This window comes from Pan paniscus, chromosome 17 (genome assembly GCF_029289425.2).
Source record: "Pan paniscus chromosome 17, NHGRI_mPanPan1-v2.0_pri, whole genome shotgun sequence".
NCBI lineage: Eukaryota > Metazoa > Chordata > Mammalia > Primates > Hominidae > Pan > Pan paniscus.
This window is the reverse complement of record NC_073266.2, coordinates 24273641-24300285: the sequence shown is the minus strand read 5'-3', so window position 1 is coordinate 24300285 and position 26645 is coordinate 24273641. Positions and strand designations below refer to the sequence as shown.

Below are 26645 nucleotides of genomic sequence, written 5' to 3'. Positions count from 1 at the left end.
GTATCTTGCCAGAGAAGTCGAGATGAAAGTGAATCTTTAAGAAGGAAGTCAGCAGCTGTTTGCAGTGCAGCTGTGAGAGATCAAGTAAAGTGAAATGGAATCAGTAGAAAAGAGTTTCCTACACTTCTTCTGCATCTCACAGCTCCGGAGACTCTCATTTGCTTCCTGACCTTTATGTTATACTAATAGAGCCCTCTGAAACCCCTGAGATTTAGAATGCATGTTTCTTTTAGGTGTGATATGTTACTCTTGATTCATTTTGTATTACTCTATTGTGAATTTATCAAGGAAATGGTAGCTTTTTTAGTTAAGTCCGGAAGATGTCATTGCTGTACAAAAGTAAGTTGAGGAATTACAAACATGTGGAAGCTTTTTCATTAAGTATTCTTTTTTGGACAGAATGGCAAAGAAGTACAATATGAAACTAGTCTACAAAAAAACATTTCTGGAATTCTACGAAGAAAAGATTAAGAACAATGAAAATAAAATGCTCTTAAAACGAATGCAGGCCTTGGAGGTGAGTATTTAGAAAAGATGTACAAATTTCAGTCATGGTGAACTTGTTTGGCTGTTCTTGAGATCCTTGCAAGGCCATCTGAAAATGAAATAGTTATGTGTATTACGCTCTTCAGCACCTAGGACGGAGCTTGATACAGAAACTGCATGGTGAGTGCTCAGTAAATACTTGATGAAAGAATGAGTACTGGTGTTACCAAATTCTGTTTCTAAATAGTACTGCTTTAAAATAGGATTTCTCAGCCTCAGGACTGTTGACATTTTGTTCTGGATAATTCCTTGCTGTGGGATGCTGTGCATTGTAGGATATTCAGTAGCATTCCTGGCTTCTACGCACTAGATGCCTTCCAGTAACACTCTTGTCCCCAGTTACGATAACCAGAAAACTCTCTCCAGACATTGCCAAATGTCCCCTGGTGGACAAAATTGCCCCAAGTTGAGAACCAGTTCTTTACAACAGTGCCTTTTGGTTACGACAGTAATTTAGAACCTTCCTGGCCAGTGTCCAGACAAGCTCAAACCATACATAATTTTATTGTATGGTAATTCTTTAGCAGGGTTCCAGTCTTTTAGACTGTGTTGTTGCTGAGACCTCTCCTGTCCTAATGCAGCAGTGAAGGTATCTATATAAGCTTCAATTACACAGCCATTGATTGTTTTTCCTTTTTCTCCTTACCAGACAATGTTTGGTTGGACAGACCTAAAATATTCAGTGAGCATTTTTATTATTGATCAGTAGAATCATATTCATCAAATGGACATTAAACTTCCTTAGAGAGTTTATTCAGTTTAAGTACTTTAAGCATACTCTGACTTATTTATCCTTATAATTACCTCCATGAAGTAGGCAGAATGGTAACTTTTCACTAATTTTTTTCCTTTTTTTTTTTTTTTTTTTTTTTTTGTTAATGACAGGATCTCGCTCTGTTGCCCAGGCTGGAGTGCAGTGATGTGATCACAGCTCACTGAGGCCTTCACCTTCTGGAAGGTGATCCTCCCACCTGAGCCTCCTGAGTAACTGACTACAAGCGTGTGTCACTACACCTGTCTCAGTTTTAAACTTTTTGTGCTGATGAAGTTTTGCCGTGTTTCCCAGGCTGGTCTCAAACTCCTGGCCTCATCTAGCAATCCTCCCGCCTTGGCCTCCCAAAGTACTGGGATTACAGGTGTGAGCCACTGCACCTGGCCAGTTTTCACATTTTTTTAGTGGGCAGCCTGAGGCTCAGAGGATAATGACTTGCTCAAGGCATACTAACCTTTAGATTTTCTTCAGTTTTTGTAGATGATACTCAAACAGAAGTCTCCTGTTGAAGTTGCACCTGCACCCAGCCACTCCCACAATGTTGAGTGGGAGGACTTTTTATAAATTCTAAATTGTCTTTTAAGATACATAATCAGTAAAATTTCATATTCCTCATTAGTTATATTTCCTATACTTTAGATCTAAGAATGTTTTTATTGGCTTTATATTAGGAATGGATGCTTGTTTTGTTTGACTTAAGGAAGAGGAGAAAACTAGCAAAACTATGTGTGGATAAGTCCCCCTGTCCCACATATACAGCATATCTTTAGCATATTGCCTTTATTTGATGGTGCTTTGCATGATAGTGGTCAATTATTTAGCCTTTCTCTTAGCATATGGGTAGTGAATTCACTTGTGTAATGTATGTCAAAATCTACTTAGGTATGGTAGGGTATGGGATAACAAGAATTTTATGGCATGTTATTTCAGTGAATAATGCAGTCCATGATGGGAACTGCAGTATTGAAGCATTCCAAGTGCAGTGAGTTTATAAAGGGCCTTTTGGGAAGGAAGAAGATTGGTAGAGGACAGGCAGAGAAACCAGAGTGCACAGGAGATGTTTGAGGAAGTAGTACTAATGGCCTTCACAGTTCTTCAGCAGTCTTCCTTCTCTCCCAGTACTGCACTTGGGGATATGACCTGTTACCATGGCTGTCTGGGGACAGAAGCAGTAATAGCATGTAGTTTGAAAAATCCTTTGGTTTTCCTACTTCTTGACTAAGTCACTCTGGTGGGCGTGTAAAGGACTTGGAGCAGGAAAGGACATGACCAGATAAGAGTTAGGACACTACTTGGGTGGCATAATGGGGGATGGTTTGGAGGGACTTTGAGACCAGACCAGAGGTGGAAAGAGCAGTCGGATGCCACTGCTTTCGACCAGGTCAGAGGTTTAAATGGATCTGTTTCTTGATATTTGTCCCAAAAAGTCTTTTCCTGAAGCATCCAGCTTTTATCTGGGTTCAGCACTAGAACCAGTACAACTTTTCTGCTTTCCTGGAGCGTTGGAACAGAGAGAAGAAAGAATGAAAAGATGTAGGCCATGGAACTGTAGGTCCTGACACCTGTTTTCTTTTTTTCACCAGCAAACATATTCTAGGGACAGTTCTGGAAAAGTAACTCCTTTTAGAGGAGACACTAAGATATATATGTTTTAATAAGTTTTGGTCCTGGCATGGTGGCTCATGCCTGTAACCCCAGCACTTTGGGAGGCCGAGGCGGGCAGATAACCTGAGGTCAGGAGTTGTAGAGCAGCCTGGCCAACATGGTAAAACCCCGTCTCTACTAAAAATACAAAATTAGCCAGGTGTGGTGGTGCGTACTTGTAATCCCAGCTACTCAGGAGGCTGAGGCAGGAGAATCACTTGAACCCAGGAGGTGGAGGTTGCAGTGAGCGAAGATCACGCCACTGCTCTCCAGCCTGGGTGACGAAACTGAAACTCCATCTCAAAAAATAAAATCAATTTTAAAAAATAACGATGTTTTACAGCTTTATAATCATGTATTGGTTGGTCTTTCAAAATGATCAGTAGAGAAGAGAAACTGGGTGTCCAGTGATAAGCAGATAATCACATGGAGGATAAGTTGAAGAACAAGTTTACAACAAAATAGTTTGGCAGGCATTCAAAAACGAAGTTCTGAAGCTTTGTGATATGGTAAAACTACAATATGTGGAATTAAAGTTCAAAAAAAGTGATTGGTAATCTGTTCTTTCTTAGAGCCCTGTGTTGGGATGTGATACAAAGTAAAGTGGTTTATGCTAATGATACAGCAGTCTCAAATAGCTGAGTACTTTTAAAACAGCAAATAAATAGGTTAATTTCTAATGCCTAAACTTGCTGCAGGATGTTTATAAAGAAAAGAGACAAAGAAGATTGCAAAGCAGATATTCATAGATCATTTTCTTAAAAGTTTATTTGGGAGTTGTAAGTTTAAAGTGCCTCCTTTCTAGCTGGTTTATTGCAATAAGACAAATAATTATAAAAAATTATAAATGAATTATTAAAAACATAAACTTTGTAGTGTAGATGGTTCTATTAAATGTTTTATGTAATTTATTGTGTTTTGATTTGCATGTATCTGGTTTGTTTTTTGGTGAGGGAGTTGGGGAGACAGAGTCTCGCTCTGTCATCCAAGCTGGAGTGCACTGACACCATCTTGGCATCTTGGCACACTGCAACCCCTCCCCTCCGACCCTTCTCCCCCAGCCTCACCTAAACCCGGCCTAAGTGATCCTTTCACCTCCCCCTTCTGAGTAGCTGGGACTACAGGCACGTGCCACCACACCTGGCTACTTTTTGTATTTTACGTAGAGACAGGATGTTGAAATGTTGCCCAGGCTAGTCTCGAACCCCTGAGCTCAAGTGATCTGCCTTCCTCGGCCTCCCAAAGTGCTGGGGTTACAGCATGAGCTACCGAGCCAGGCCTGATTTACATGTATTAAAAGGCAAAATGCAGATACTATAAAGGGATATCACTTAAAATGAATTAAAAATGGCACTTGAAGTAACTTGGATAAACATTTGGCCAGCATACCCTTAAAAACACAGCATGTTTTTCTGACCCTTTTCCAGAGTCTTAGGTAAATATGGGAAATGTCGGTATTTTGGAGGCTGGATTATTAAACAGCGTTCTGTGTTGGCTTGACTTTTTCATTTGTATTATTTGTAATTGCTATTTATGCTTTTCGTGGCTATTAAATTGCCATCATTTTAATATTTAGCTCTTTTTATGACATCTTTAAGCTTTGTATTTATATACAAAGCCTTTGGCTAACAGTAGAGAAGGTGCAAGTGTTTGCTGCTAAATGGTTCTTGGTGGTGATTAAATTATGTAGCTTCTTCCAGCTGTGAATATCCTAAGATTATGATAAAAGTTGACCATAAGGCTGGATGTGGTGGTTCACACCTGTGATCTCAGCGCTTTGGGAGGCTGAGGTAGGAGAATTCTTTGAGACCAGAAATTTAAGACCAGCCTGGGCAACATACTGAAACCTTGTCCCTACAAAAAAATTTTTAAAAATTAGCCAGCATAGTGGCTTGTGCGTGTAGTCCCAGCTACCCAGGAGGTTGAGGTGGAGGATCACTTGAGCTCGGGAGGCCAAGGTTGCAGTGAATGGAGATCCTGCCACTGCAATACAGCCTGGGAGACAGAGCAAGACTCTGTCTCAAAAAAAAAAGATGCTAGTTTACATCTGATCTTTGACAAACCTGACAAAAACAAGCAATGGAGAAAGGATTCCCTATTTAAGAAATGGTGCTGGGAAAACTGGCTAGCCATATGTAGAAAGCTGAAACTGGATCCCTTCCTTACACTTTATATAAAAATTAACTCAAGATGGATTAAAGACTTAAATGTAAGACATAAAACCATAAAAACCCTAGAAGAAAACCTAGGCAATACCATTCAGGACATAGGCATGGGCAAAGACTTCATGACTAAAACACCAAAAGCAATGGCAACAAAAGCCAAAATAGACAAATGGGATCTAATTAAACTAAATTAGATGTACTTATGCACAGCAAAAGAAACTATCATCAGAGTGAACAGGCAACCTACAGAATGGGAGAAAATTTTTGCAGTCTACCCATCTGATAAAGGGCTAATATCCATAATCTACAAAGAACTTAAACAAGTTTACAAGAAAAAAACAACCCCATCAAAAAGTGGGCAAAGGATATGAACAGACACTTCTCAAAACACGACATTTATGCAGCCAACAGACACAGAGGAAATGCTCATCATCACTGGTCATCAGAGAAATGCAAATCAAAACCACAATGAGATACCATCTCACGCCAGTTAGAATGGCGATCATTAAAAATTCAGGGAACAACAGATGCTGGAGAGGATGTGGAGAAATAGGAATGCTTTTACACTGTTGGTGAGACTGTAAACTAGTTCAACCATTGTGGAAGACAATGTGGCGATTCCTCAAGGATCTAGAACTAGAAATACCATTTGACCCAGCAATCCCATTACTGGGTGTATACCCAAAGGAATATAAATCATGCTGCTATAAAGACACATGCACACGTATGTTTATTGCAGCACTGATTCACAGTAGCAGAGACATGAAACCAACCCAGATGTCCATCAATGATAGACTAGATTAAGAAAATGTGGCACATATACACCATGGAATACTATGCAGCCATATAAAAGGATGAGTTCATGTCCTTTGTAGGGACGTGGATGAAGCTGAAAACCATCATTCTAAGCAAACTAACACAAGGACAGAAAACCAACCACCACATGTTCTCACTCATAGGTGGGAGTTGAGCAATGAGAACACATGGACACAGGAAGGGGAACATGACACACAGGGGGGCCTGTCATGGGGTGGGGGTCTGGGGGAGGTATAGCATTAGGAGAAATACCTAATGTAAATGATGAGTTGATGGGTGCAGCAAACCAACATGGCACATGTATACCTATGTAATAAACCTGAACGTTTTGCACATGTACCCTGGAATAATATACCCTAGTATAATATTTAAAAAAAATTGGTTTAAGAGAGGATTCTTCCTTTTTTTTTATTTTTTTCTGTATTTCAAAAGTATGTATAGTTTGTATTCCTGAAGTAGTACTTACAGATTATTCTCCTAATTATGTTATTTCAGTGATTTAGCATGTTTAATTCTGAATTGTAAATTTTAGTTATTGTAACTAGGACTTTCATTTCTTTCCCCAGCCATATCCTGCAAATGAGAGTTCTAAACTTGTCTCTGAGAAGGTGGATGACTATGAACATGCAGCAAAGTACATGAAGAACAGTCAAGTAAGGTTACCTTTGGTAAGTTTTAATTTATGAAAGTATTTCATAGAGAATGAAAAAAAGAACATGCTTATATGGAGACATAGGAAATTATTTCACTTGTTTACAATACTTAGGCTCACTGACTTACAAATCAGTTTTTTCCACTAAGTGATGTTGACTTGTTATAACCACAGAATATGGAATAAAATTTATTTCAGTGGACTGAGAATGGAGTGCTATATCTAAGGCAGTGAGGACAGTGAAAAAATTACAGGGTTGGTGTGCAAGTTCCCTGCTAATGTAGGCACCAATGAATCACAGCATTTCATACATAGAATGCAGCAGTCCAGGAATTTAAATGGGAAAAAATTACATCTTCACCTATACTAATTTCTGTGTAAAAGTTTACATTTTAAAAATGATTACTACAATAGTACCACAGTGGTATTAGCTGCTGCTGTGACTTTGTCATCAGTAGAAGTTACAGATATTTTCATAGCACATTTTTGCTAATATCTTAGAATATTGTTTTCATTTATCACATCTGGAAAAATGACATCACTAGAACTGCCACTAGATCTTGTTATTATAGTTAATGGTGTGTGCAAAGCAACACATATCTTTAATATTTTGATAGCTACATAAATATAATTTATTTCCTTTGTGTAGTATGTACTTTATTTTGTTATTCCTTTGAAAAAACACAAAAATTGTATTTTTTCCACCAGTGCTGTTTGATATTTCAAGATAGGCCTTTTTTATTTTTTCATTTTCCAAATTAAGAATACAAGATAGGGCCGGGTACAGTGGCTCACGCCTGTAATCCCAGCACTTTGGAAGGCCGAGGCAGGTGGATCATGAGGTCAGGAAATCGAGACCATACTGGCTAACAGTGAAACCCTGCCTCTACTAAAAATACGAAAATTAGCCGGACGTGGTGACGGGCCCCTATAGTCCCAGCTACTTGTGAGGCTGAGACAGGAGAATGGGGTGAACCCGGGAGGCGGAGCTTGCAGTGAGCCGAGATCGCACCACTGCACTCCAGCCTGGGCGACAGAGCTAGACTCTGTCTCAAAAGAAAGAATACAAGATAGGCCGGGCGCGATGGCTCAATGCCTGTAATCCCAGCACTTTGGGAGGCTGAGGCGGGCGGATCACAAGGTCAGGAGATTGAGACCATCCTGGCTGACACGGTGAAACCTCGTCTTTACTAAAAATGCAAAAAATTAGCCACGCGTGGTGGCGGGTGCCTGTAGTCCCAGCTACTCGGCAGGCTGAGGCAGGAGAATGGCATGAACCCAGGAGGCAGAGCTTGCAGTGAGCCAAGATCACGCCACTGCCCTCCAGTCTGGGCGACAGAGCAAGGCTCTGTCTCAAAGAAAAGAAAAAAAAAATACAAGATAGATGCATTTTCCAGTTACACACACACACACACACACACTATGCCCTCTTCACACACATTCACCCTTTGGATGAGAATTTGAGAATTTGGCAGGAGGATAAAAGTGTGAGAAGATGACTTTCAAAGTGAATCTCACCGATTTCTTTTATATGCTCAGGTCACAATATGATTAACAGTGAATCGAATGTGTATTTACAGTGAAGTTAGGGTCTTTTGGCCATCTCTGCCCATTATTTAGAAATAAGCATATGTTTACTTCCATATTGAATCTAAAATTTTCTTTTTCTCTTTTGTAATTTTAGGGAACCTTAAGTAAATCAGAATGGGAAGCTACAAGTGAGTATATCATCAGCATAGATTAACTGATAATTTCAAAGGTCCTGTTTCAAAGTGATCATTAAAACCTGAAAAAAGCCTGGGCACTGTGGCTCACACTAGTAATCTCAGTATTTTGGGATGCCGAGACAGACAGATTCCTCGAGCCCAGGAGTTGAGACCGGTCTGGGCAACATGGCAAATGCTTGTCTCTACCAAAAATACAAAAAAATTAGCTAGTCATGGTGGCATGTGCCTGTAGTCCAGCTACTCAGGAGGCTGAGGTGGGAGGATTCCTTGAGCCTGAGAAGTCAAGGCTGCAGTGAGCTGTGATTACATCACTGCACTCCAGTCTGGGCAACACAGCGAGACTCTCAAAAAAAATCTGAAAACTTGGAGTTTTTCTGACATTTTAGGTTGTGTTTGTGTTTACACACACACACAAATACGTATGTCTCTACATATGTCTAATCCTCCTTTCTTGCACAGCTGTGTAGTGCCAAGAGAAGATACACTGTACACAGGGTCTTCCTCAGCATAAACTTCAGTGAGCATGTGTAAACATTCTCATTGCCTATTTGTTACTAAGTAGCCATCTCCATTTGAAGTGTTTACCTCAGATTTCTAGTGGAATTTTTGGCTTATAGAATACTTGCATGTCTTTTTTTTATTTGGCCACTCTGATGTGACAGTGAAGGCATAATAATACTAGAACATTCAATGAAACATCCATGAGCAGGATGTGTTAGAGGTGTGCATGATAGGGGACAAATGTGGTGCAAAGATATTCTGAAGTGAAGTTCCTGTGTTCAGAAGAGAAGCCAGAAGCACAGCAAATCTGTGAAGGCCTGTGGTTCTTCAGCAGTGGGTGTTGAGGAAGTCAGGTTGCAGAGCCTCATTGTTACTGTAGGAATCCCCTTACATGGTTGTTGGTGATGTTGAGGCACAAGTGGTCATTAAGGACAATCCATTTGATAAACATTATTGATTTACGTGAAGTTCTGTGAAAGGTAAAGTAAAATAAAGATGTTAAATCTCTACCTTCTAGAAGTCTACACTGTAATGGAAGGAACAGGCACAAATAAACACTGCTAGGCAAAGTTTTAAGTGCTAATGATACTGTAGTGGGGCACAAAGGTGAAAGAGAGCTTAATGAAAACTAAGCTAATGACATCTGGGATGTAGTAATAATATTGATATTACTGAGTGTTGAACACGTGCAGGTGCGTGTAATGTTTTTAATCCTTGTAATAACTCACATGTTGTAACTCATTTAATCCTCACAATGACTTTATGAGTAGAGTATTATATCTCCTTTCACAGATGAGAAGACTAACAACTTAGCTAAGATCACCGAGCTAACCTGTGGTTAGCTTACCTAAGTGATCTGTCATTTTCACTATGGTTTCATGGAAGCCTGGCAAAAGGAAAATCTAGTAAGACTTCCTGAGTTGGATAGAGAAGAAGAGGAAAGGAGTCAAGCAAGACCAGTATTTTGAGGCTATTTGTCTTTGAACATTGGTACTATTACTAGAAATCGGACTGGAGGATGTTATACACATACGATCATGCTTGACACACTGGTGAGCATGTGCATAAACTATGGATTTTATTACTTTTTCCCTGCAGTGGAGACTGGTTGCCTGTCTTAGACATCCTGCTGGTCCCAAAGTAGAGTGTAAATTTTGATCACGAGTCATCATGATGGCGGTACTGGCTGTGGCTTAGAACTGTATTTTTATATTATTAAGTGTGGACTTTAGTCATCATGTACAAATGAAAAATTAGATGGCCCCAGACAATTGGAAGAGATGGGCTGGACATGCGAAGAGAGCAGTGGCCAAATTGCACCTCGGGTGTAGCACCCCAGGATTGTTTGGCTGTTTGATGAATTGCTCTGTTCTAAGCTAGAGGGCTTCATGGGTTGAGCGTATTTTGCATGCCATCACGAGTCTAAAAGGCCCAGGCTACATTTTAGACTTCTACTGGTCTGATCATTAAGCTATCACCAGAGCCGCTGCTCCTCTAGAAGATGGCTTTAAATGAGAAAGGAGAGAATTGCTATTGATTTATTTCTGGAAGTGGAAGTGGTTCACGATTTGATTTTTTAAAATCCCAATTGAAATGCCTGCATAGAAGGCATTTTATACAATAAGTGGGACTTTTTAGGAGTTTCAAGTTAGAAAGAAAGTTGCTATTATGTATTGAAAATCAGACTCTAGCATGTTAGTGGTTTCAAATGACCCTAAATGAGGACAGGACAGGACTGAGGGGTTGTTTGCAATTGGTATGGGTGTGTGGGGGGTGGGATTTGGCAGAGCTGGGCTGCAGAAAGGTCACACAGAGTGGGGGACAGCATGAGTGATACTGGCCAGCTGTGAGTGCTGACATGCTGTGCACGCTGATGTGTTGCAAGTGCTGGGGACTGCTTTGTCTCCTTACCTTCTGGCAAGAACCACAGAATTGATGAACACCCTGCCTGTTTTCTGTCCTATCACTGTGCTACTAGCCACATTTCATTTCAACTAAAAGAAATTGGAAACCGGTAAATAAGGTGACCAAAGTAGTATTTTGGAAAAACTGCTATGGTATTCCTGTACAAGTTGGGTTGGAAGAGCAAGAAGCTGGAGTCTTGGGAGGCCATCAGGCAGTTAGCTGTGTTCATCTACCCTCCCTTCAGAAGAAGTCATCTCAAGGAGTGAGGCCTCCAGCTTAGATGGACTTGATCTTGACTCACTGTTGAGTATCCTAGCACATGCCCCAAACATCCTTGTGATGTTTGCAGGATTTGTCACCTTTGCAGGTATTTTCTTGCCCTAAAATCTATTGGTATTTTATTAGAAGATATACAGGCATACCTTGGAGATACTGCAAGTTCAGTTCTAGACCACCACAATAAAGCAAGTCACTCAGATTTTTTGGTTTCCCAGTGCATATAAAAGTTATGTTTACTGTAGTCTGTTAAGTGTGCAGTAGTGTTGTGTCTGAAAACAATGTACATACCTTAATTTAAAAATACTTCATTGGTAAAAAAATGCTGATGATCATCTGAACCTTCAGTGAATCTGAATCTTTTCTGCTGGTGAAGGGTCTTTCCTCCATGGCGGAAATACTCTTGATGGATGGTGGTTGCCGAAGATTGGTGTGGCTGTGGCAGTTAAGACAATGAAGTTTGCCTCATTGATTGACCATTCTTTCACAGAAGATTTCTCTGTAGCATGCAGTGCTGTTTGATAGCGTTTTACCCACTGTAGAACTTATTTCTAAATTGGAGTCACTCCTCTGAAACCCTACTGGTCTTTATCAACTAAGTTTTTGTAATATTAATATTCGAAATCCTTGTCATTTCAACAATGTTCCCAATGTGTTTACCAGAAGTAGATTCTATCTCAAGCTCATCCATAAGAAGCAGCTCTTCATTTATTCAAGTTTGATCATGAGATTGCAGCAATTCAGTCACATCTGCAGGCTCCACATCTAATTCTGGTTCTCTTGTTGTTGCCATCCCGTCTGCAGCTACTTCCTCCACTGATGTGTTGAACCCCTTGAAGTCATGCATAAGGGTTGGAATCCAGTTCTTCTAAACTTGCGTTCATGTTGATATTTTGACCTCATCCCATGAAGCATGAACATTCTTAATGATATCTAGAATGGGGAATCATTTCCATCAGGTTTTTAATTTACTTCATCCAGATCCATCAGAGGAATCATTATCTATGGCAGCTATAGCCTTACAAAGTGTATTTCTTAAATAATAAGACTTAAAAATGAAAAGTACCCCTTTATCAATGGGCTGCAGAATGGATGTTGTATCAGCAGCCATGAAAATAACATTAATCTCCTTGTACATCTTCATCAGACCTCCTGGGTGACCAGGTATATTGCCAATGAGCGGTAATATTTTGAAAAGAATTTTATTTTTCTGAGCAGTAGGTCTCAACAATGGGCCTAAAATACTCAGTAAACCGTGATGTGAACAGATATGCTGTCATCCAGGCTTTGTTCCATTTATAGAGCATGAGCAGAGCAGATTTTACATAATTCTTAAGGGCCTCGGGATTTTTGGAATGATAAATGAGCATTGGCTTCACCTTAAAGTCACTAGCAGCATTAGTCCCTAACAGGAGAGTCGCCCTGTCTTTTGAAGCTTTGAAACCAGGTATTGACTTCTCTCTAGCTATGAAAGTCCTAGATGACATCTTCTAATAGAAGACTGTCTCGTCTTCATTGAAGATCTTATTTAGTGTAGCCACCTTCATCAATGATCTTAGCTAGATCTTCTGCATAACTTGATGCAGCTTCTACATCAGCACTTGCTGCATCATCTTGCACTGTTACATTATGAAGGTGGCTGCTTTCCTTAAACGTCCTGAACCAACTTCTAGTTTCAGACTTTTCTTGTGCAGTTTCCTCACCTCTCTCATCCTTCATAGAATTGAAGAGAGTCAGGGCCTCTGAATTAGGCTTTGGATAAAGGGAATGTTGTGGCTGGTTGATCTTTGCAGACCACTCAGATTTTTTCTGAAAATCAGCAGTAAGGCTGTTTGCTTTCTTATTCCAGTGTGTTCATTGGAGTAGACTTTTATTTTAAGAACTTTTCCTTTGCATTCATAACGGCTGATTTCAAGCCTAGCTTTTTGCCTATTTTAGCTTTTTACATGCCTTCTTCACTAAGCTTAATCATTTCTAGCTTCTGATTTAAAGTGAGAGATGTGCAAGTCTTCCTTTCACTTGAACATGTGGAGACCATTGTAGGATTATTAACTGGCCTTATTTCAATATTGTTGTATCTCCAGGAACAGAGAGGACAAGGAGAGGGAGGGAGAGAGATGAGGGAACAGCTGATTAGTGGAGCAGTCAGAGCACACATGACATTTATGAGTTCTCCATCTTATAAAGGCACCTCGATAAAGTTTGTGGCACCCCAAAACAATTACAGTAATAGCAAAGATCACTGATTACAGATCATCATGACAAATAATAATGGAAAAGTTTGAAATAATGCAAGAATTACTGTAATATGACATAAAAACCCGAAGCGAGCATGTGCTGTTGGAAAAATGGTGCCAGTAGACTTGCTTGATATGGTATTGCCACATACCTACAATTTGTAAAAAATACCAATTTGTAAAGCTAAATAAAGCTAGGTATGCCTTTAATAGGTTTCAACTTGATTCAGAACAAGGAATCCTAAATTCATTTAGCTGTCTTTGAGTCAAAGCAGGAAACCTTATTTCAGGGAGAGAGCTCTTGGGGCTGATACATGTAGAAATAGAAATAATATCTCTGAAGTATTAATTGTCATAGAGCTTTTGGCTTACTTTCTTCACAAGGCCCTACAACACAATAATTGGATAATTGGGTGAATTGTTAACATGTCATGTTATGTATGTTCCTTTAATTCTAGTTTTCTAAAATATCTTTAATATTTTTAATTCTAGTTTTCTTTGTTATACTTATTTAAAATTTAATTTTATTATAATTTTAATTTGTTATACTTTTAATTTAGTTATACTTTTATTTTTCTTACCTTAAACTGATTTTTAGAGCTGTTGAACTGGTTTTCCCATGGGCTGCAATATCACTGAGTATTATAGTAAGTAGATAATTGTTTTAAAGTAAACAAATACCATCCCATGTCTGCCTAAAAATGATTCAAATAATAGAGGAACTCTTAGAATTAACGGGGATTTTCCTCTTCAGAAGCTGCTTGAGAGCCTAAGAATTTTCACCAAATTATGAACAAGACAGATTGTTTTATTTATTGTAATCATATGAGAAACTGAACTCTTATTTATTTCTTCTTTAGGTATTTACTTGGTGTTTGCCTTTGAGAAACAGCAGTGAGCACATAGGCAGTAGTCCCAGAGGGGCCGTGTTCTGTCCTGCACAAATTTGAACAACTCATCTCGATATATTTGATATTTCTCTGTCTGTTGATTTTAATTCTAAATGTGCAGGATGCTGCCAGAAACTCCAATGTAGAAATTCAACATTTGCTGTCTGTGACAGATGAACTTTTGCATGTGTATATAAGAATGAGTTGGGACCTCTGTCTTTAAAAATCTATTTTTAGGTAATGTTCTAAGAATTCCATTTGCCTCTATGATCTTAGCTCATAAAAATATAATATGACTTGATAAAGCAACTAAACTCTTTCCACAGTGTTCAGATTTGTCCTGTGTGTGTTTACAGTATTCAATTTATTGCAGTTATAGAATTGGTCAGAGAGCATTTTCATAGTGTGCTCATTTCTATGGTTTTGTTATATAGCATTTTTCAACATTTAATGGTCTGTACAGTTGAATGTAAGTGTTCAATATGTATTGCTGAAGTTATAAGTTTAAAACTCAATTTCAGATGCTCATAAAAGTTACTTAGCTAAAATTTTAGCAATTTATTGCATTTTGAAATAATCATTAACATGCTGCATTTCAGGAGCTGGTTAGAACATTTTAAGTGGCAGCATAGAATTTTGGAATTTTGGGGCTTTCTTTTGAGAAATTGCTACCATAGTAATTAATGTTTCCAGTTATCAAGATTGTGATTAGACACATTTACCTTTCTTCATTGAACAAATGGTGCCATAGTTATTTTTCTCAAAATTTAGTGAAAATCCCTCCCATGTAGACATGTTGCACATTTTTTCCAAATTTATACATGGAACTGCAGTAGGAATATTTTCACCATCTGATGCCATGTACCCACTTCAGAAATAAGCAATACTTGTTCCTCTGTTACAACCTCAGCACTTTGCACCGTAGGAGCCATTGTTAAAGTTGTCACTTGTGTAACTGACTGCTTTTCCAAAACTGGTACTTATGTGAACTGTTGTCCTTGCTTTACACCACCATTTGGAAAACTTGCCAGTTTTTAGATGTAGATGTAGTGAAAAACTTCAAGAATGAAGCAGAGCAATTGAGTATTCTTTTTTAAATTATTAAGCCATGATTTACAAAAACATTACTTTCTGTAATTCACAATACTTGTTTTAAAAACAGTGTCTTCATTAGTGTACATCTATTAACTGTTCATGGTGTTAGAGTTGCAAACTTTTTAGCAAGAAAATATGGATTTCCTCATTTCAGTTCCTTCTGCAGCCTGTGAATCTCCACAAAGTGTTACCAGTTTACAAAAATAAGTCTTTTTGCCTTAAGTCATTTTGGAAATAAGTAATACTGCATCTGACTCTGGTGGCTGTATTAGCTAGGAAAGGTTTGTAAATGGTGTCAGTGAGGTGGGGAAAGGAAGTCTTCCTGTCACATATGCAGGTTCGTTTTCATTCTAGGGCAGTGCCAGGAAGTATATTGATAGCTTTGTAGGTACAGGAAAAACATCATCATTATTTCCTCTGTTCACATTTACTGGTCTTAATTAACAGGTAATAATAATACATGTACTTTTAGCCTGAAACCTCTTCCATGCCATGGGTAACTTGGGGGAGAGAAGAATCCTCCAAACGATGGAGTAGCCAGTGGTAATACAAAGCAGGGAGAACAGAAAGGTAGAGTTACTAAGGCCTTCAGTGAACAGAAAGGAGCAGAGAGCAGGATTAGATCTGAGAAGATGCTCTGGGGACTGAGCCCACTGTTGTTGGTGTCAGGGAGGCTTACTGGAGCCACACCTGCAGGCGCTGTGTTCAGGCACCACCTTCCTCCTTGAGCTTTGCCTGTCTCTTGCCTTATCAGTTCTTCCTCCACCACCCTACACCCCCCTCTCCCCGGCCCCAAGCCCCTGTGTCTCCTTGTTACAATTAAGTTTCTGGATATTGACTTAAGAACTGTTAGGAAGAGGACTAGAAAAGGCTTCCCCTGCCTATCCTCTCCTATCACCAAGGTGGAAGGGAGCTAGTAGGACTCTTCCTTGACACACCTTGCAGTCTAAATGTTCGGTATTCTATTCAGGACTTACAGTAACTATTATGAGGGGGGCATGGCTTTCCACTGTCGGGCCAGGAAGAGCACCTGTTGCTGCAAGCTCAGTGAAGTGGGGCACTCCCAGACCTGCCATGCAGTTTATCCTCTGAGAATGGAATTAGAAATGAAGACCTAACCAGCTATTGGTGGGAATGATGGAACTGGGGATTGTGATGATTGATCTAGGAACATGGCTGGATTGTGATTTAACCAAGAATGCTGATGTTGAATTCTTTGGGCCTAGAATATACTTGAGAAAGCACTAGTGGCTTGTGTTCAGGGAGAGGAGCTGGCAGTTTTTAACCACTTCTGTGGGAGCCGTGTTCTAACCTGCGGAAAGTATTGCAATTCTGTGAGAGTGACTCTGCAGAGTCACTGCACCATCAGGCTTGGCCCTGCTGTGCCTTCAGTACCCAGCCAGGTTCTCTGGGTCCAGGGTGACTCTCCAAAGAAATTGGCCTTCAGCTGGAGAAAACATTGGGTGGAGACTCTCACTTATGTTAATGCAATCTTGAAATGACTGAAAGGTAGATTGCCAGCACAGTGAGTTTCCCAGCCTGCTCCCCCATCCACACTTGGAAATTGAGGGAGCATGACCGCTCTCTGCCTTCACATGTTAATAGAGGATCAGAGCAGAGTTGGGAGTATATTGGTCAGCATCATAGAAAAGAAGACAAAGCTTGCTCAGCCATGAGATGGCCAGGTATCCAGTTTTGTTAACTCTATTTGGGAATTTCTTTTTCAGCCTGTTTTTTAGCTTAGTGCCATTATGTCATTTTGATTTGTATTCAAGTACTCTTCAAGTATCTTTGTAATGAAGGTTTGGCTACTTGTATAGGTCTGCCTGCAGGGTGAAAATGCCAGTGTGAATATTCTCGCTACCAAACATTATTTTTTGTTGAAAAACTGACTTTCTGTTGTCTACCTCAGGCCTTGTGCATTTGGGTTATCTCGAGCCAGTCACCACAGAGGGTCTCTAGGGTCTGCAGAATAGAGGCCAAATCCAGGGACCAGGCCCCAATAATAGAAGTTGTACCAAAATGCCTGTGGTACTTGATGGCCTGTTGGTCAAATAGGAAGTACAAGTGTGTGATGTTAGAACCTCCCTAGTTGCTGCTATATCAAACACTGCACACTTGACAAGTGTTTTCATTCCCCGCCCTCTGACAGAACGACATTCCTAATTCTTTGAAGGCAACCAGTGCAAAGGCTACTATACTTGTGTAATGATATTTAGCAGATGCATACAGGACTGGATCCCAGGGCACTGTCAGTTCTTCCCTCCCTCTTGTGCTGCTCAGTTTGTCCTCTGCTCCCATGTAGGCCTAAAGTCACCCCACTCCTTAGTGCCTGCGCCTCACCACGATATTGAGGAAGCACAGGACATCCAAGGGTACTCTCCAGTTTGGCTGTGGAGACTTGAGCAAGCCCTAAAGTCCCCTGCTCCCTGGACTTCTCCTGGGTTGTGCTTTTTTGGGGGCAACATACCTTGGACAAAGCTGAGCTGACAGCTAATGTTTATTAGCCTCCTACCTAAGTCAGTCACTTTGCTAAATTCTTCACCTGTGGTAACTCATTTTGATTGTTATAACATCTCAGCACCATTATTCCCATTTTAATGATGAGGAAACTGAGTCATAGAGGATACAGACTTGCCCAAAGGAGAGCCAGGATTTTCACACCCCCTCCTCAAGCTGGGCCTGCCCTCCAAGTGCTTGTTATATACCTCCACGGGTGTCAGCCCAGATGACTCCTCACCCATCCACCACCTGCAGCTTGAGATGTTAACTATTAGAGCTCCATTCTTTTGGTTCAAAACGTTGATACTTACTTAGATGTTCCCTGAGAGGAGTGTTTATTTCTGAGTAAGGGGCTTTGTTGAAAGAGGGGGTTAGAGAGAGCAAGACAGCACTTGAGTGCACTGGCAGGAAGCAGAGATAAGACTTGAATTTCAGTTTGGTAGACCTCCTTCTTTAGCAGCCCAACCTGTAGCAAATCTAGTTTAGCCTGCATGGCAGGGAGAGGGATTCTCTTCCCACCCTCACCATTTGCAAGTGGCAGGAGCTGAGAATGCCAGTATGAGAGTGTAGCCAAAGTGAGAGGCTGAGAGCAAAGGAGACATTTTTTTCAGTTTTGAGTCGAGTATCCAGACAGAGGCAAATCATTTTAACTTTTTATTAAAGTGTAACTGTAGAAACACATCAATGATTTTTCACAAGTGGAGCACGTGCGTACAATCGGCACCCCAGAAGCCCCCCGTCAGATTCCCTTCCAGTTAACTACCTCTCCAAGGGAAACCACTATCCTGAGTTCTAAGCGCATAGATTAGTTCTGTCTGGTTTGGGGAGATATATAAATGGAATTATGCATTCTTCGTATCTGGTTTCTTTTCACCAATATTATGTTTGTGAGATTTTTGTTGCATGTATTTGTACATGGATTTTCATTCTCATGGTTGTATAATATTCCATTGTGTGAATAAACCACATACTATTTATCTGACAGCTGTTTGGTTCATTTACCATTTGGAAACTAGTACTGATCCAGATATTCTAGTACATGAATTTTGGTGCACATAGGTACATACTTCTGCTTAGGAATGTGCTACAATTTGAATGTTTGTCCTTCTAGATCTTATGTTGAAATTTGATCCCCAGTGTTGGAGGTAGGGCCTAATGGCAGGTGTTTGGGTCAGGGGGGGCGGGTCCCTGATGGATAGATTAATGCCTTGCGGTGGTGGGAGTGTGAGTTCTCGCTCAGTTAGTTCCCAAGGACAAGTTAATTGTTGTTGCCGATTAACAACAATGACACCTGGTTGTTTAAAAGAGCCTGGCACCTCCCCCATTTTTTGCTTTCTCTCGCCATGTGATCTCTACAACCAGCTCTCCTTTGCCTTCCACCATGAGTGGAGGCAGCCTGAGGCCCTCATCAGAAGCAAATGTTGCAGGATCTCACTGGGCCTTTGTCTTCTATGCCTACATGTCCACTGCTCGGTTACTCTCTACTGCTCCTTTGCCTTTGCTCTGTCACCCTGTTACCTGCAAGTGTTGGGAGATATGTAGGGAAGATACCAGTACACTCCAGAACCAGGAAGTGGAAACAGAGGAATACCAGAACATTGAAGATCAGTACAATAATGCTTGGAGAAATCTAAGAGAGTTGGGGAGGGAGCTAAGATGGCTGACTAGATGGGGCCAGGAAGAGCATCTCTCACCAAGAGACCAGACCATCAAAAAAACTGGCACACTCTGAGCAGATCTTTGGAAGGAAGGTGTTGAGAGTGGACAGAGGGAAAATACAGACACTGGGCTCAAGGGGAAGGAAGCTGGGAACCCTGCCCAGGGCAGGTGAGCACTAGGATTTGTTCCTGGTCCCCAGTGGCTCCTGGGTAAGGGGTGGGTTAAATAGGCGAGTGACACACTCTCACCATGGACCTCCAGAATCCTAACTGCAGGAAACCCCACAACCCCTACGGACATTTAAGCTGACGGAGAGTTGTTTGGAGCAGTGGCAGGGAAAGGACTCCAGCCTTTGCAGAACCCAGAGGGTTTGGCACGGGAATGGCTACAGCAGAGTGCAACCAAGGACACCCATCCCTTAGGGCTCACCACACTCCTCTGGGTGACTGGCTTTGTCAACTGTCAGACCTGGACAGAGCAGGGTGGTCTTGCCCTTGGGACAAGGCCAGTCTACCTGAGTGCCCCTGCTCCTCTAATCTGCTGACCTCTCTGGGGGTCCCTTCCTGGCCATGCCCATTTGCAGTGCAGCCACAGATGCCCAACCAGGGTGCTCCCCAGTGGCGGCCAACAAAGCTCCTTTACAGGCCGACCATATCTAACTGCTAGAGAGCTCCAGCAGACTGGCCTCTACCGGTGGGCACCCACACACCCACAGCCTCCTCCCACCACAACCTCCCTGCACCATTTGCCGGCATCCACGGGTGGTCTCACTATCCTGCTCCCACCAGTACCCGACCTCTGCTGACACACGCACACCCCACTGCACTGCCAGTTACACCACAGTCAAACCCTCAAGGGCATCAAAGAAGATAAAAGCAGGCCGGGCACAGTGGCTTACACCTATAATCCCAGCACTTTGGGAGGCCAAGGTGGGCGGATCACAAGATCAGGAGTTCGAGACCAGCCTGACCAACATGGTGAAACCCCGTCTCTACTAAAAACACAAAAGTTAGCTGGGCGTGGTGACGCATGCCTGTAATCCTAGCTACTCAGGAGGCTGAGGCAGGAGAATCTCTTGAACCTGGGAGGTGGAGGTTGCAGTGAGCTGAGATCACGCCACTGCACTCCAGCCTGGGCAACAGAGCAAGACTCCGTCTCAAAAAAAAAAAAAAAAGAAAAAGATAAAAGCAAAATACCCTATCAAAAAAAAAAAAAAAAAAAAACAGCAACTTCAAAAGATTAAAGGAGCATCAGCACACACAGGTGAGAAAGAACCAGCACAAGAATTCTGGCAACTCAAAAAGCCAGATTGTCTCCCTACTTCCAAACAACCACACTAGTAACCCAGCAATGCTTCTTAACCAGGCTCAAATGGCTGAAGTGACAGATACAGAATTCAGAATTTAGATAGGAACAAAAATCATTGGGATTCAAGAGAAAGTCAAAACCCAATCCAAGGAATTGAAGGAATCCAATAAAACAATATGAGACCTGAAAGACAAAATAACCATTTTAAGAAAGAACCAAACAGATTTGCTAGAGCTGAAAAACTCACTGCAAGAATTTCATAAAATGATCAGATTTATTAATAGCAGAATAGATAAACTGAGGAAAGAATCTCAGAGCTTGAAGACCAGTTGTTTGAAACTTAAAAATAGAGAACAAAGAATATAAAAGAATGAACAAAACCTCTGAGAAATATGGGATTATATTAAAAGACCTATGACTCAAACCTATGGCTCAGTGGCATCCCTGAAAGAGACAAGAGAGTAAGCAAGTAACTTGGAAAGCATATTTGAGGATCTCATCTACAGAAATTTCCCCAGCCTCAGTAGTGAGGTCAACATTCAAATTCAGGAAATGCAGAGAACCCCTGCAAGGTACTATACAAGACAACCATCCCCAAGACACATAGTCATCAGATTCTCCAATGTCAAGATGAAAAAGTATTAAAGGCAACTAGAGAGAAGGGGCAGGTCACCTACAAAAGAAACTCCATCCGACTAACAATGGACCTTTCAGCGGAAACCCTACAAGTCGGAAGAGATTAGGGCCTTATATTTAGCATTCTCAAAGACAAGAAATTCCAACCAAGAATTTCATATCCAGCCAAACTAAGCTTCATAAGTGAAGGAAGATTATTTTCAGACAAACAAATGTTAAAATTCATTACCACCAGACCTGCCTTACAAGAGGTCCTTAAAAGAGTACTAAATATGGAAATAAAATATTGTTAACAGCCACCACATAAACACACTGAAGTACATAGCCCATTGACACTATAAAGCAACCACACAAGTCTGCATAACAACCAGCTACCAGCATGATGACAAGATCAAATCTGCACATATCAATAGTAACCTTGAACATAAATGGGCTAAACACTCCACTTAAAAGATGCAGAGTGTCAAGTTGGATAAAGAAGCAAGACCCAATTGTATGCTGTCTTCAAGAGATCCACCTCATATGCAAATGACACCCATAGGCTCAAAGTAAAGGGATGGAGGAAAATGTATGAAGCAATTTAAAAAAGAACAGGGGTTGCTATTCTAATTTCAGACAAAACAGACTTTAAACCAACAAACATGAAGAGACCAGGGCATTACACAATGATTAAGGGTTCACATCAACAAGAAAGTTAACTATCTTAAATATGCACCTAACACTGGAACAACCAGATTCATAAAACAAGTTCTTAGAGACCTCCAAAGAGACTTAGATAACCACACAATAAAAGTGGGAGACTTCAACACCACATTAACAGTATTAAACAGATCTTTGAGGCTGAAAACTAACAAAGATATTCCAAGACCTGAACTCAACACTTGAGCAAATGGACCTAATAGACAACTACAGAACACTCCACACAACAACAGAATATACATTCTTCTCATTTGAACATGGCACATACTCTGAAATTGACTATACATTGGCCATAAAACAATTCTCAGAAAAAAACATGAGAGCAAAAACATATCAATTACACTCTGAGGCCACAGTGCAATATAAATAGAAATCAATATTAAGAAAATCACCCAAAACTATACAATTACATGGAAATTAACCTGTTCCTGAATGACTTTTGGGGAAACTATGAAATTAAGGCAGAAATCAAGAAATTATTTGAAATGAATGATAAAGATACAATGTAGCAGAATCTGGGACACAGCAAAGAGTGTTAAGAGGAAAGTTTACAGTGCTAAACACCCATATTAAAAAGTTAGGAAGATCTCAAATGAACAGCCTCACATCATACCTAGAGGACCTAAAGAAACAAGGCCAAACCAACCCCAAAGCTAGCAAAAGACAAGAAATAACCAAAGTCAGAGCTGAACCAAATGAAATTGAGATGTGAAAAACCATACAAGAGATCAATGCAACCAGAAGTTGGTTCCCTGAAAGAATAAATAAGACTGATAGACTGCCAGCTAGACTAATAAAGAAAAAGAGAAGATCCAAATAAACACATAGATGACAAAGAGGACATTACCACTGACCCCACAGAAATACAAAAAATTCTCAGAGACTGTTACAAACACCTCTATGTACAAAAACTAAAAAACCTACAAGAAATGGATAAATTCCTGGAAACACACAACCCTTCAAAATTGAACCAGGAAGAAATTGAAACCCTGAACAGATCAATAACAAGTTACAAAATTGTATCAGTAATAAAAAGGCTGCCAACCAGAAAGTCCAGGGCCAGGTGGATTCATAGATGAATTCAACCAGACAGATAAAGAAGGGCTGAGTGGCGGGCGGTGGCTCACACCTGTAATCCAGCACTTTGGGAGGCCGAGGCGGGTGGATCACGAGGCCAGGAGATCAAGACCATCCTGACTAACACGGTGAAACCCTGTCTGTACTAAAAATAAAAAAATTAGCCGGGCGTTGTGGCAGGTGCATACCAAAAATTAGCCAGCATGGTGGCGGGTGCCTGTAGTCCCAGCTACTCAGAAGGCTGAGGCAGGAGAATGGTGTGAACCCGGGAGGCGGAGCTTACAGTGAGCTGAGATCACGCCACTGCACTCCAGCCTGGGCGACAGAGCGAGACTCTGTCTCAAAAAAAAAAATAAAAATAAAAAAGAAGGGCTGGTACCATTACTACTGAAGCTATTCCAAGAAAAATTGAGGAGGAGGGACTCCTCCCTAATTCATTCTATGAGGCTAGCATCATTCCAGTACCAAAGCCTGGCAGAGACACAACAACAAAAACTTTAGGCCAATATCCTTGATGAGTATAGATGCAAAAATACCGAACAAAATACTAGCAAACCAAATCCAGCAGCACATCAAAAAGCTAATCCTAATCCACCACAAAAATGGAGGCTTTATCCCTGGGATGCAAAGTTGGTTCAATGAACACAAATCAATAAATGTGATTTATCACATAAACAGAAATGAAAACAAAAATCTTATGATCATCTCCATAGGTGCAGAAGAGGCTTCCAATAAAATTCATCATACCTTCATGTTAAAAACCCTCAACAGACTAGGCACTGAAGGAGCATACCTCAAAATAATAGAGCCATCTATGACAAACCCACAGCCAACATCACACTGAACAGGGAGAAGCTGGAAGCATTCCCCTAGTGAACCAGAACAAGACAAGGATGTCCACTCTCACCACCCTTATTCAACATAGTACTGGAAGTCCTAGCCAGAGAAATAAGGCAAGAGAAAGCAATAAAAGGGATCCAAATATAAAAGGAAGTCAAACTATCTCTGTTTTCAGATGATGTGATTTTATACCTAGAAAAGCCCATAGTCTTTGCCCAAAAGTTGCTTGATCTGATAAGCAACTTCAGCAAAGTTTTAGTTTACAAAGTCAATGTATAAAAATCAGTAGCATTTCTATGCACCAACAACATCCACACTGAGAGCTAAATCAGTAACATAACCCCATTCACAATAGCTACAAAAAATTAAAATACCTAGGAAATACAGCTAACCAGGAAGGTGAAAGGTAGCTACAATGAGAAGTACAAACCACTGCTGAAAGAAATCAGAGACAACACAAATGGAGAAACATTCCTTGCTCATGGATAGGAAAAATCAACACTGTTAAAAGGGCCATACTGCCCAAAGCAATTTACAGGTTCAGTGCTATTCCTATCAAATGACCAATGACATTTTTTACAGAATTAGAAAAAAAAGTATTCTAAAATTCATATGGAACCAAAAAAGCCTGAACAGCCAAAGCAATCATAGAACAAAGCTAGAGGCATCACATTACCCAACTTTATACTAGAAGGCTACAGTGACCAAAACACCATGGTGCTGGTACAAAAACAGACACATAGAGCAATAGAACAAAACAGAGGACCCAGAAGCAAAGTTGCATATCTACAACTACCTGATCTTCAACAAATTTAACAAAAACAAGCAATTTGGACAGGACTCCCTATTCAATAAATAGTGCTGGGATAACTGGCTAGCCATATGCAGAAGATTGAAACTAGACCACTTCCTCACACCATATGCAAAAATCCACTGAAGATGGATTAAAGACTTCAATGTGAAACCCAAACCTACAAAAACCCTAGAAGAAAACCTGGGAAATACCATTTTGGACATAGGCCCTGGCAAAGATTTCATGATGAAGATGCCAAAAGCAATTACAAAAAAAAAGACAAATGGTAACTACACAAAAAACTTTCTGCACAGTGAATGAAACTATCAACAGAGTGAACAGATAACCTACAGAATGGGAGAAAATATTTGCAAAATATGCACCCAACAAAAGTGTATTATCCAGAGCCTATAAGGAACTTACACAAATTAACAGGCAAAAACCAAACAACCCCATTTAAAAATGGGCAAAAGACATGAACAGACACTTCTTAAAAGAAGACATACAAGAAGCCAGCAAACATAAAAAAATGCTCATCATTACCAGTTATCAGAGAAATGCAAATCAAAACCACAATGATATATCATTTTCACACTAGTCAGAATGACTTTTGTTAAAAAGTTAGAAAAAAGATGTTATGAAGCTGCAGATAAAAGGGGGCACTTATACACTGTTGGTGGGAATGTAAATCAGTCCAGCCACTGTGGAAACCAGTTTTGAGATTTCTCAAAGAACTACCATTTGACCTAGCAATCCCATTACTGGATATATGCCCAAAGAAATATAAATTGTTTCACCATAAAAACACATGCATGCGCATGTTTATCATAACACTATCCATAATAGCAAAGACTTGGAATAACCTAAATGCCCATCAATGGTGGACTGGATAAGAAAAATGTAGTACATATACATGATGGAATACTATGCCGTTATAACAAAGAATGAAATCACGTGCTTTGCAGCAACATGAATAGAGGTGGAGGCCATTATCTTAAGCAAATTAACACTGGAACAGAAAACATGTTCTCACTTCTAAGCAGGAGTTAAACATTGAATACACATGAATACAAAGAAAGGAACAGTACATACCAAGGCCTACTTTAAGGTTGGGAGTGGGAGGAGGCTCAAAAAACCTGTCTATCAGGGAAGTCCCATTCTGGCTCCCCTCTCTCTTGCAAGAGAGAGAGCTGTTCTCTTTTCTTTTTCTTTCACCTACTAAACCTCCACTCTTAAATCAAAAAACAAACAAACCTACCTATCAAGTACTATGCTTATTACCTAGTTCACAAAATAATCTGTACACCAAACCCCATGACATGGAATTTACCCATATAACCTGTACATGTATGCCCTGAACCTAAAATAAAAGTTGGAATAAAAAAATGAGCAAATGTTGGTACCATGCATCTTGTACAGACTGCAGAACCATGAGCCAAATAAACCTCTTTTCTTTACAAATTACCTAGCCTCAGATATTCTTTTATCGCAACATTAGATAGATTAAGAATGGAATTGCAGGGTCATAGTACATACATCATGTTCATTTTTAATGAATACTGCCAAACAACTTTCCAAAGTTCCAATTGTCCAACATCTTCAGCAAACTTAGTGGTGTCAGTCTTTCATGTTATTCTGGTAGGCATGTAGTGGTACCTTATGGCATTAGTTTTCATTTCACTGATTATTAATGAGGTTGTGCACTTTTCAGGTGATTATTGGTTTTTGTCCTGGTGTGAAATAGCTGTTCAAACTCTTGCTCACTTTAGGAGGCTGAGGGTTGCTTGTCTTTTTTATACTGACATGTTAATTTTTTAAAATATATTTTTGTGTTCTGTGTACAGTTCCTTTGTTGAATATATTGTGTTGTGAGAATATGTTTAATGAAAAAAGCTCTTAATTTTA

The 26645-nt window shown here is 40.2% G+C and overlaps 1 protein-coding gene across 2 annotated transcripts in view; it reads left to right on the top strand.

Annotated features, from left to right (window-relative positions):
* Nucleotides 1–18710, top strand: part of RNMT (RNA guanine-7 methyltransferase) — a 37466-nt gene extending 18756 nt beyond the window's left edge. For both annotated transcript variants that reach the window (XM_003807799.5, XM_003807798.6), the window contains 4 exons: nucleotides 400–517; nucleotides 6510–6611; nucleotides 8280–8313; nucleotides 14102–18710. In XM_003807799.5, the coding sequence (XP_003807847.1) occupies nucleotides 400–517; nucleotides 6510–6611; nucleotides 8280–8313; nucleotides 14102–14139 (292 nt within the window). In that variant the 3' untranslated portion in view covers nucleotides 14140–18710. The remainder of the gene's footprint in view (nucleotides 1–399; nucleotides 518–6509; nucleotides 6612–8279; nucleotides 8314–14101) is intronic.
* The last annotated feature ends 7935 nt before the right edge of the window (nucleotides 18711–26645 follow it).